Genomic DNA, 12,147 nt, shown 5'->3' on the forward strand with positions numbered 1-12,147 from the left:
ATGAAATAAAATATAAATATCGTTATATTTATTATACTGATTAAGTAATGAGTTGTCAAAAGTGATTCTAGATATTTATAAAAGTTATATACGTTTTAATAATAAAGTTCTTTTTAAACTTAAAACGTCTTTGTACGTTTGAAAATAGATTAATAGAATATTATGGAAACCAATTCTCCACTAACTTTTGTCTAACTTTCGTAAATGACACTTTTTGTTTTTATTTATTAATAGCTTTACAAATTATTCTGAATATCGTTAAGAGGAATAGATTTTCTCAAATCATAGTGGACCTCTCAACAGAGACTTGTAATCATATTTCAATGATTCTGATAATTCAATCATTTAATATATATTTTTTTAATTTCGTCGAAAATCATATTGAAACAAATACGTTCGTGTAAAGTATTATACGTTTAATACTTTATTAATATTCTCAAGTTATAATATATATATATATATACATATACATATCTATTTATATATAACGGTTCGTGAATCGTCGGAATTTGGTCGAGGTTATAATGAAAGTATGAACATAGTTTAAAATTCTTGAGATTTAACTTAACAAACTTTGCTTATCGTGTCGGAATAATATAAAGATTAAAGTTTAAATTTGGTTAAAAATTTCCGGGTCGTCACATATTGTTCCACATATGTGCTTTTGATACGTTTGCTTTAAGGTGAGTTTATAATCCATTTTTGATCTGTTTATACTTTTGGGATGAGAATACATGTTCTTTTTATTGTTTTACAATATGGACACAAGAACATAAACTATTTGTATGCATGAGTTATAAACTACAAAGCCCTTAGCTCGATTACGTTTAATTATTGTTGTGATTGTAAGCGCGAATCATATAGATAGATCTATCGGGTTTGACAATCTCACTCAAACATAACTTGTCGCTTATTACTTCGTAACAATACACTTGATTTAGTGTACACTTTTATAGGGTACTGGTCGTATATTTCCCTATGCTTGTGTTAAGCTTCGTATATCGGGTGCTCATGACATGTGAACTTTTGAGTTGTTATACCTGGACTAAATCTTGTGGTCCATTAATTATATGTTTATTTAAAATAAACTTAAGAGCTCACCAACCAATGTGTTGATATTTGAACATGTATTTATCCGGTTCTTAGTTTTGTTTCCGCACATTCTGGTTATAGGTCAAGCATAGCCTCTCTTTTGGAGTTTGCATTATTGTTAAAATTTATATTTTAGCATTGTTTTCAATACTTATACTTTTGGGATGTATACTTTTGGCGTGTTTGCCAATTTTATCTTTGAAACATTTTTAAATTAATGAATGCTACTTTTGATAAAAATATCTCATGTTAGAAGGCGTTAACTATGTTTTGTAACTCTTGAAGTCACGCATCGCCATAGCGGTTATGGAGGGTGTGACACTTACTATCATATTTATATTTATTTAATGACACTGGTAAACTTTTAAATTACAGTTTGTAAAACTGAATTTCAGACTACATCTTTTTTCATACATGATTATAATTTTTTTGACACAAACTTATTAAAAAATAAACATCTCATTTTCTTAAATGGATGATGAAGCAAATGCAACTACCTTGTATTTTTTATTTATATTTATATATACGACGGTGTTTAGAAATTATGTATATTTTTGCATTTTATCTTATTCTACTATACTATAAGCATATCATAATATGGACATTTTGTACTAAAACAATCTAAAAAGTATATAAAACATCTCCTAGTTTAACCTTAAAATATAGCACTATTTAGTGCTTGCACTATATATGGATCAAATTGCACCAAATATAATGCAACACTAAATATTAATGATCATTTACAAACAGTAAAAGTTAAATATATGAAACAAATTATTACTATTATATATTTTTTTTATTAATGATTTCAAAATCAATGTTAAAAATGAGCTTACTATTGTTATATATATACTTATATACCTTGGTATACTTATTTTAATTTAATTTTTCAAAGTATATTTAGTGTAAAAATATAATAAATAATTATTAAAATTAAATGTAAACATAAAAGTTGAATGTCAATATCGGAGAAGCTGTGGAGAGGATTTGGACTATATTGACAATTTGACATGATGAAAATGATGTGAAATCAAAAGGTCCAAGGCTAAGAAAGAAAGTAAAACAAAAGTCCAGGGACTATAATAGAAAAAAGTCAACTATCGTTCAGGGCAATAACTTTTTCCATAAATCCAGAAAAAATCACTAAAGTATTGTACATTACGCATCAACATTCATACAGCATTGAATTCACCAACTTCTGCTCTTAGCGATTGAATTCACGCGCGCACCCTTTGCTTGATCATCAATAAAATAAAATCCCCTAAATATTCACCCCCAAATCAACCAGCGTAATCAAACCCTAACTACCAACAACAAAACACCGATCTATAACCTAATCAAAATCAACAACACTTATAGATAAAATTCAACTCACAGACACAAAACCCTAGGGTTTGAATAGAAAATGAGGCCGCCAAAGAGACCGATCCAAGTAATATCATCATGGATACGACGGCAACCACCAAAGGTGAAAGCTTTTTTGGGTGTAGTAACAGGGATGCTAGCGTTGGTGTTACTTCGTGTGATCGTACACGATCATGATAATTTGTTTGTTGCTGCTGAAGCTGTTCACTCCATTGGTATCTCCGTTCTTATTTATAAACTCATGAAGGAAAAAACTTGTGCTGGTAAGTTGATTACTACAGTTATGATCTGATTGTTTTTTATTTAAGTGATTTAAAATTTGATTACTTGTAATGTTAGTTTATTGATGTTGAATTAGGTGATCTTGTTGTTATTTTGATGAAATATAGGTTCTTGCTGATAGATTTGTTTGTAGTTAGGGTTTTTGAGTTGGATGTTAAGAGGGTCGACTTTAATGTCAAATTTGATGTAAATTTTAATGAAATTTACATTAAGGTGGTGCATGTATTGAACTTTGCAGCAAGAATTTCGATTAGCATTTTTGTGCTCTAGAAGCTCTTGGTTTGGTTTGACAATGGAGTAGTTAACTAGATGTAAACAATCTCTACTTGTAAATTTGTATCTTAGGGGCTGGTTACTTTTTTTCTGAATATGACTATCCATTTGCCTCTGTTTCGGAAGGTCGGAAGGGGTGTCTGAATCTATGTCTCAGATTAAGTGACAAAGAAACAACAATTTTACTCAATGAATCAAGAGTTGTACAGAAATAGATCATTAAGTGGAAAGTAAACAGGCCCTTCCTATTTTTTCTGTTTTTGGTTTGAACTATTTTGAGTATAAATTACGTTAGACGTTAGGTGCATTGGCCAATTAGATGTCACATACTCTTGTGATCTTGTCTTTATGTGATGGTTATGGAACAACTGAACAAGTGGTCAGAGCATATTGTATTGTGGTGCAACCCTTATAGCTTATTAATTAAGTAATGTTTAAAGTGAAGTAAAATTATATTTCTGATAACCACAAAGAGGCGTATAGTTATCATTTTAACTACTTTCACATGCTCCTACTATTTCATGCAAAGTGGTAAATTTTGTTGGAAATTGGTACAATGGTTGCATATACTTTTGTCTCCTTTCATGATAACCTCAAGCTTAACGAGAATTATATGTCAAATAAATGATGAATGTAATTATTTTTCTATTCCAACAAACTAGACAGATAAGTAAAATTACTGGATATTATTTTGGTAGGCATCGTTATTCGTGTTTGATATTTTAACAGCTGGAGCAGTCATATTAGTTTCATGCAAAGACGTTATACACAAAATTTTGTTATCAGTTTTTATAGTATTAATAGATCTCAAATGAAACCTAGTAACTAACTAGATCTCAAAATTTTGTTATCACATTATTCACAAGATTGCTGTGCTCTAATGAATGTTTCTTCTTTTTATGTATTCACATTGTTATAAAATTCTTGATCTGATCGAGTATTGCATGACTGTAGGGCTATCACTGAAAACACAGGAACTAACAGCTATCTTCCTGGCTGTTAGATTATACTGCAGTTTTGTTATGGAGTATGACATACACACTTTGCTTGATTTGGCTACATTGGCTACCACTTTATGGGTTGTATTTATGATCCGTTTTAAACTTAAATCAAGCTACATGGAAGACAAAGACAACTTCGCAATGTACTATGTGGTAAGTCCTGTTTTCTTGTATCATGAAGATTGTCAAATTTTCTTTATTCCTCCGAAATTTACATGTATAGTTTGTTATCTAATAGTATATTATAATCAAATTATCATTGGACATATGCCATTTTATAAATTATCATCTACTATTTTCTTATGTGTTACCTTTGATATATATTTCTTTTGTTGTTGATATAGGCGGTTCCTTGTGCTGTACTAGCTTTAGTAATTCACCCTTCAACATCTCATCATATTATTAACAGGGTGTTTTGGGCATTTTGTGTTTACCTTGAAGCAGTTTCAGTCCTTCCGCAACTCAGGGTTATGCAGAACACAAAGGTCTGATATTGGTCGTTAAGAACTATTGACTTTCTCTTGGTTGACTTTGACTTTTATTGACTTTTGTTTCTCTCCGGCTCACAGATTGTAGAACCATTCACCGCTCATTACGTATTCGCCCTAGGTGTTGCAAGGTTTTTGAGCTGTGCTCACTGGGTTCTTCAGGTATGATGTGAAGTCTAGATATCTACCAATTTTTCTTAGCATTGGTAATTTGCATGATGAAATTTATTATGTGGTAACCTAGAAACCGTTGTGCTCCACATCTGGTGGGAATCTATAGAATCTGCTGGATAATCTTAACTACGTTACTATAATAATGAAAAAAAGTAACTTTTTATTAGTTCTTTGAAAAGGGTAACATTATCAAGGATCTTTGGAATAACAGAGTGAATATGACTCTTTTGATATTTTGTACTTCTTTAGTTATTACTGCAAAACCACATTGTTTTACTAATTTTTTTTAATCAAATACTAGGAAACAAATGAGCAATCATATAATGGCACCAAATAGTAATGTGAAAATGGTACATTGTGAAAATGGTACCTAATAGTATTCATGTTAATTGGTTGTTTGCTATCAACATTATTTGGTGATTAATTACATTTATTTGTCTCTTTCTAAATTTGATTCTTTGTTACTCTCTTCCAAAAGAGTTTCATTGTAGGTGTTCCAATTAATTTTGATGTTATCTATACGAAAAAATGTCTAAGTAACACTTTTTTGATGACAGCGCACCGATACTTGAGATGAAAAGTTCATTTTTAATATTTATACCCTTTTACTTTTTGGGTATTTTAGTAATATTTTCATCTTGTTGCTATTTGATGGGAGAGAATGAGTGATAGTAATATTTTTGGGTTGTTTGATCAGGTTTTGGATAGTCGTGGGCATCTGCTTACAGCACTGGGTTATGGATTATGGCCGTCAATGGTTCTCATTTCGGAGATCGTTCAAACATTCATATTAGCCGACTTTTGTTACTACTATGTGAAAAGGTTAGAAATCTTAACACTTATTATTTTAAATTCTTTTACCAGTGTCACAATGCTATTTATTAGCTCTTAAAACTCACCTGGCAGATGGGTCAACTATGGTTGAACTCGATTGTTGACCCGTGACATCAGAATTATCTATTATCTATTATCTATATATACTAACAGATAAAAATGATGAATAGTTGATGGCACCACCCGTAAATAACTTCAACTTTATGCCTAACTTCATAACCTCCTTAATCTACTTTCAATTTTCTACACTTCCCCCCACACTTTCTCTCACTTTATCAGTCCTATTTTCCTACAATTTGCCCCCTACTTTTTAACTCTTACTTTTTCAGTCCTATTTCCCAACAAACTAACAAATCATCAACCGTTTTTTACACACACAACGGACCAAACGTAAATAACTTCAACTTTATGCCTAACTTCATAACCTCCTTAATCTACTTTCAATTTTCTACACTTCCCCCCCCCCCCCCCCCCCCCCCCCCCAACACACTTTCTAACTCTCACTTTATCAGTCCTATTTTCCAACAATTTGCCCCTTACTTTTTAACTCTTACTTTCTCAGTACTATTTCCTAACAAACCGTCAACCGTTTATAACACACACAACGGACCAAACGTTTACGCGCGGGTCATCAATCCTATATATACTAATTGATAAAAATCATGAGTAGTTAAGTTTTTCAACTTTATATTATATTATACATATATCTATTAGACAAAAAGACAAAAATCATGAATAGTTCCTAGGGTAATTTCGACTTCTCACCTTTTTTTTCCTTTTCAATTTAACTAAATTCCATTTCATCAAAAACGCCCCCCCACACTTTGTTCAAAAACTAAAATCAACCCCCAAAACAGGTGGGTAAAGTGTCAAATTAACATTTTCATAAAAAATCTTAAATAAACTTCACTCAAATATTCAACGGGTCATATCTTCTCGCTCGCAACTAGTTAAATTTTTTCGACACCATCGTTTGTTGGAGATAATCGGTTAAGGAAATGCATAATGATCCCACATCGGAAACTGATAGAAAGAAATGTATGTATATAAGCTTATGGGAACCTCACTCTATCACCAATTGGTTTTAGAGTAATGTGGAACTCATGAGCTTATATGTTGTGCATGTTGGTGGACCCGAAACGATCCTACACGTGGTATCAGAGCCAGGAGTAGAACCGGAGCTGCTGGAGCTGGGAGAAAGTAAACGGGACGCAAGAGGATGAAATTCGGTGATCGATAGCATGTAGCAAGTAGCATGCAGAAAGTAAGAGCAAGGATGATCACCGATGCTCGTCAAGCAGCATGGATTAACCGATTAAGGGGGTGATTGTTGGAGATAATCAGTTAAGGAAATGCATAATGATCCCACATCGGAAACTGATAGAAAGAAATGTATGTATATAAGCTTATGGGAACCTCACTCTATCACCAATTGGTTTTAGATTAATGTGGAACTCATGAGCTTATATGTTGTGCATGTTGGTGGACCCGAAACGATCCTACATCGTTAAACTCGAAATAATTTTACGAACACATTGTCACTAACTATACGCAAAACGGACACTTTTTAAAAACCGCTAAATATTTGGATTACTTTTCATACACGATGATTTTTCACTCGCAGGCTCCATAACTATTTTCATCTATTAACAACAAACACATATGGGTCTTATTATTATTTTTTAATTATTTAGTGATTTTTTGGATATATCTCAGTAAATCTTCTATTCTTAAATCATACGAAGCGTTAATATAAGATAACGACTTAATTGCGTTAAATTCTTAAAAGTCAACAATTCCATATCGAAACGCGGAGATGCACATATATTGTTAATTTAATATAACATTAAAATCTTTGACTTTTGGTTCGACTCGAGTTGCGCTTCAACGACATGATCGTTAGCCACGAAATAATTTTACAAACTAAACACAATAAAATACATTGAAAACCGAACCCCCGGCGCGAAGCGAGGGTTCGAAAACTAGTTACATGCAAATACATCACTAGAAGTTAAAGCAATAACACTTAATTATCTGAAATAATCTTTTTAACTTTTTGCAAGTTTATGATATGGTCTTGATACTGTGTGGGGATTGTATTGTTTTTCAGTGTTTTTGGAGGACAACTTGTTTTGCGTCTACCTTCTGGAGTGGTGTAAGTTCGATAATGATGTAGAAGCTAATGCTGGCATTGAACGTTACATTTGCTGCTTGTTAGCTTTACCTTTTCCCCCAATACAATCCTGCAAGAATAGTCAGTCAGTCAGTCAGGTGGATGATTTGTACATTTTGTGTTTTCTCTTATTTACAACCTTAATTTTACTCGGATTTAAAAATCACCTTCAGATATGATGCTGCTCATACATTCTTATAGCAATTTTTCGTCTTTGCCTTTTGCGGGTCTTCGAGATTGCATTTAATCTTCATTCTGGACCTGTAAGAGAGTTCATAAACCAAAACAAAAGATAAAGGTGTTTTTCATCCAGGTTCACAAAATGGAAAACAGGGTCAAGTGATTAAGTGACAGTAGAATTATACACTTATAACTAACTGGACGGGGGTTCAAGTCTAGTGAGATGGGTCGAGATCTAATATATAGGTCTTGTCGTTCCATTCGTTATAGGTTAATCAACCCGAAATTTTTTATTGGAATTCAAGACAGTTCTAATATATAATAGTAAATGATTTAGAGTTTTCTTATGGAAAACGAGTTTTTTTACATATGAGTACTCGTTTTTTGGCTAAAAAAATGATTTAGAGTTTAATAAATACTTGTGTCTAAATTTGTCCTAATTTAAATGTTCAAAGTGTATTATTGCGAACGAGATATTGATAGTACGAGCTAGACAACACAAGGTTAAGGTATAACCTAAAATATACTACGTAATAGAATATGATGAGTGAGCCAATTAGATATATGATCAGCTAGCTGTTTCACGCTTTGGAAAAGGATATATACCAACCCTTGCATATATATATATATATATATATATATATATATATAATGGGCATGATCAATGGGGAAGTAACCAATCGGGAGAAGTAAATTTTTTTTCCCTTGTATTTTTTGATTTTTTTTTCCGACATCAAGATCACACGAAAATATGAACATTTAGAAAAGACATTTCGTGATGAATGTTATTTTTTAGGCGGGAAAACGATCGACAAAAATAACATTCAAGATAATATTGTTCGTGAAGAATGTGAACGTTTTTTTTCTTCTTCATGTTTTGTGAAGTAAAATTTAGCCCGATTTAGAGTTTAGGGTTTAGGGTTTAGGGTTTGGTGTTTTGGGTTTATTCCATAAACCCAAAACACCAAACCCTAAACCCTAAACCCTAAACTCTAAACCGTTCGTGTTAAAAACTCAATCTAAACCCTAAATCTAAACCATAATATCTAAACCCCATAAACCCTAATATCTAAACCCTAATATCTAAAATATCAACATACGTTCGAAAAACAAGATAATTGTTACATATTACTTCTTCGAGCGTTTTTCCGCCAAAATAAAAACATTTATCACAAAGTGTTTTTATTAAATGTTCATATTTTTATCCAATTTATAATGTTCGTGAACAAAGTTTTTTCAAAAAATGAAAAAAAAAAAGTTTTGCTTCCCCCGCTTCCCCCCGATTGGTTACTTTCCTTTTGATCCTACCACTATATATATATATATATATATATATATATATATATATATATATATATAATCAAGAGGGAATCACTTTTTTGGGGGAAGTAATTTTTTTTCGTTTTTTGAAAAAACTTTGTACACGAACATTATAGATTGGATGAAAATATGAACATTTAATAAAGACACTCTGTGATAAATGTTTTTATTTTGGCGGAAAAACGCTCGAAGAAAAAAATAAAAAATTCAATGCATTGAATGTTTTGCTGCTGAGTTTTTTTTTAAGGGGTTAAAAATTAGAGTTTAGAAATTAGGGTTTGGAAATTAGGGGGTTATAAATTAGGGTTTAGCTATTAAGGTTTAGAAATTAGGGTTTTGGATTTATAAATTAGGGTTTAGAAATTAGGGTTTAAATTGAATATTTTAAAACGAACGATTTAGAGTTTAGGGTTTAGGGTTTTGGGTTGAGGGTTTACGGAGTAAACCCGAAAACCCAAAACCCAAAACTCTAAATCGGGCTAAATTCGAAAAAAACACTTCACACAAGATGAAAACAAAACGATGCAAATAAAAATCAGCAGCAAAACATTCAATGCATTGAATGTTTTTATTTTTTTCTTCGAGCGTTTTCTCGCCAAAATAATGACATTCATCACAAAGTGTCTTTTTAAATGTTCATATTTTCATCTAATCTATAATGTTCGTGAACAAAGTTTTTTCAAAAAACGAAAAAATAAAAAAAAAATAATTTGCTTTCCCGTTCTCCAAAAAAGTGATTCCCTCTTGATTACGACCCTATATATATATATATATATATATATATATATATATATATATATATATATATATATATATATATATATATATATATATGTCCGTGCATAATAATTATTAGGAAGTATAAGTAATATACAGCTGGCTGATCATGATTGATATATACATTAACAGGAATTCAAATTCGACATAAGTCTATACATACACCTCTTCTGGTCTTAACTCTTAAGGTTGGTCTATAATAATTTTTCATTCAACAATCATTTTATGTGCCAACTTATGCTTTTCTAGAGTTTTAGGTGAGAATTGTAATTAAAAATCTAGTAGGGCAGAGGCAATAATCGCATATCATTCGTCTTTCTATATATAAGAAATCGAGTTTTAAGTTTTAAGGTTTCAATTTTAAAGTTAAAGCTCATTAACTAATAAGAATTCAGTATTTAAATCAAATTTTAAATAGTTAAATATCCATATTAATACAATATACAGATATGATAGAGTTTGATACAAAATTTATACCACTAAAACTAATATATAATATATAATTGAATTGATTAGCATAAATTAAAATAAATTGATTGACAACAAATGACACTTAACACAAATACTAGTTCCTAATATATTATAATTATAATCCTATACTAACTAGAATGCAAAAAATGATCGTTTGCTCAAACGAATACATAAAAAATAAAAATAAAAAAAATAAAAACACCCCTCCAACGTTTTCCCAACTTACACTTCTAACCCCCAAACAAGAGGTCGAATGTTAATTTATAATTTTAATAAAAAATCTTAAATAAACTCCACCCAAATTTTTAACGAGACCTATCTTCTCGCTCGCTATACGTTAAATTTATTCAACATCACTGTTCAACTCGAAATAATTTTACAAACACAACGCAACTAACTATACGCGAAACTGACGTATTTAAAAAAAACGTAAAATATTTCCGGCTTACTTTCTTACATATAAATCAAACTAACTACATCATATCGACGGTTCCGTTCCTTTTTTTAGGCAATCTTCCTGTCGTCAAAAACGCGCAGACTATTATGTACACTAGGTACTAACCACGTGTATACAAATACACCCGTGGTAATACGTTTTAAATTCCGTAAATACATAGCGCTATGTTAAATATGAATATTTATCCTATATACTAAAAGAGGTCCAAAAATTTGACGTTTAGACCTCTCCACACTCATCAAACGACACCCAATTGGTTACAGTACTACAAACTACAATTGGTTAGCAAATTGAATGAGATTTGACCATTGTTACATATCAATTAGATTAAAAATTAATATAAGGCCAGCTATGCACAAACTTAGTTTCAACTTTCAACCAATCATACTCTCACGCAGACTCGCCTTTCTTCATTTTTATTTTACTAGTTTTATGAGTCCGTGCGTTATACGACATTTGTATAAATTAGAAGTCGATAACGTTAATATTAATACTTATCAAATGTATAATACAATTATAATAAAAAACCATTTATTAATGATAGAATTTGTATCGAAAACATTAATATTGAATACTCACTCATATATTATGATTCCGTCCGTTGGAATCATTGCAACTTCAATTGACAAATTTATACAATATATAAAGCGCGTGATAATAATATTATAATTTTCAATATCACAACATTAGATAATATATTATATAATAATATAATGTCAAAATCTCAAACGAAGCTGAGTAAACATACATCTAAATATCTATAAAGATAATCAAATAACTATTTTAACTTTAATTGACAACATGAGCTCCATGTTTATATAATATTCTATAATTATTCTATATTCTATAAATATTATATATTCACATAATTTTTTAAATTTATGCGCAAGCTGTACGTAAATTAATTTTATATTATATAAAATATCATTCATAAATAATATTAACAAAATAATATTTATTTTATAATTTTTATTATAATAAAAAATATTGTAAATGATTTTTAATATATTATATATATATATATATATATATATATATTATAAATTTAAATATTTATATTAAATCAATTTATTGTTTAAAACAATATTATTTATGATCATTTAAAACAATTTAATAATAATAATAATAATATACTATATAATATTAATATTCATATTATATTATACTATATGTTAATGTAATATGATATTTTAGGTAATGAAATTTGTATATATCCAATTAAATTAGAAAATCTAATAATTCGATTAATATATATAAATA

General features: G+C 30.1%; 1 protein-coding gene across 1 annotated transcript; it reads left to right on the plus strand.

Annotated features, from left to right (window-relative positions):
• Positions 1 to 2,359: 2,359 nt before the first annotated feature.
• LOC139842649 (uncharacterized) lies at positions 2,360 to 7,668 on the plus strand. Its single transcript, XM_071832765.1, has 6 exons — positions 2,360 to 2,720; positions 3,967 to 4,166; positions 4,358 to 4,498; positions 4,583 to 4,663; positions 5,373 to 5,497; positions 7,620 to 7,668. The coding sequence occupies exons 1-6, from the start codon at positions 2,498 to 2,500 to the stop codon at positions 7,666 to 7,668; spliced, it is 819 nt and encodes a 272-aa protein (XP_071688866.1). The 5' UTR covers positions 2,360 to 2,497.
• Positions 7,669 to 12,147: the final 4,479 nt, after the last annotated feature.

This window comes from Rutidosis leptorrhynchoides, chromosome 4, assembly GCF_046630445.1.
Source record: "Rutidosis leptorrhynchoides isolate AG116_Rl617_1_P2 chromosome 4, CSIRO_AGI_Rlap_v1, whole genome shotgun sequence".
Taxonomy (NCBI): Eukaryota; Viridiplantae; Streptophyta; class Magnoliopsida; order Asterales; family Asteraceae; genus Rutidosis; species Rutidosis leptorrhynchoides.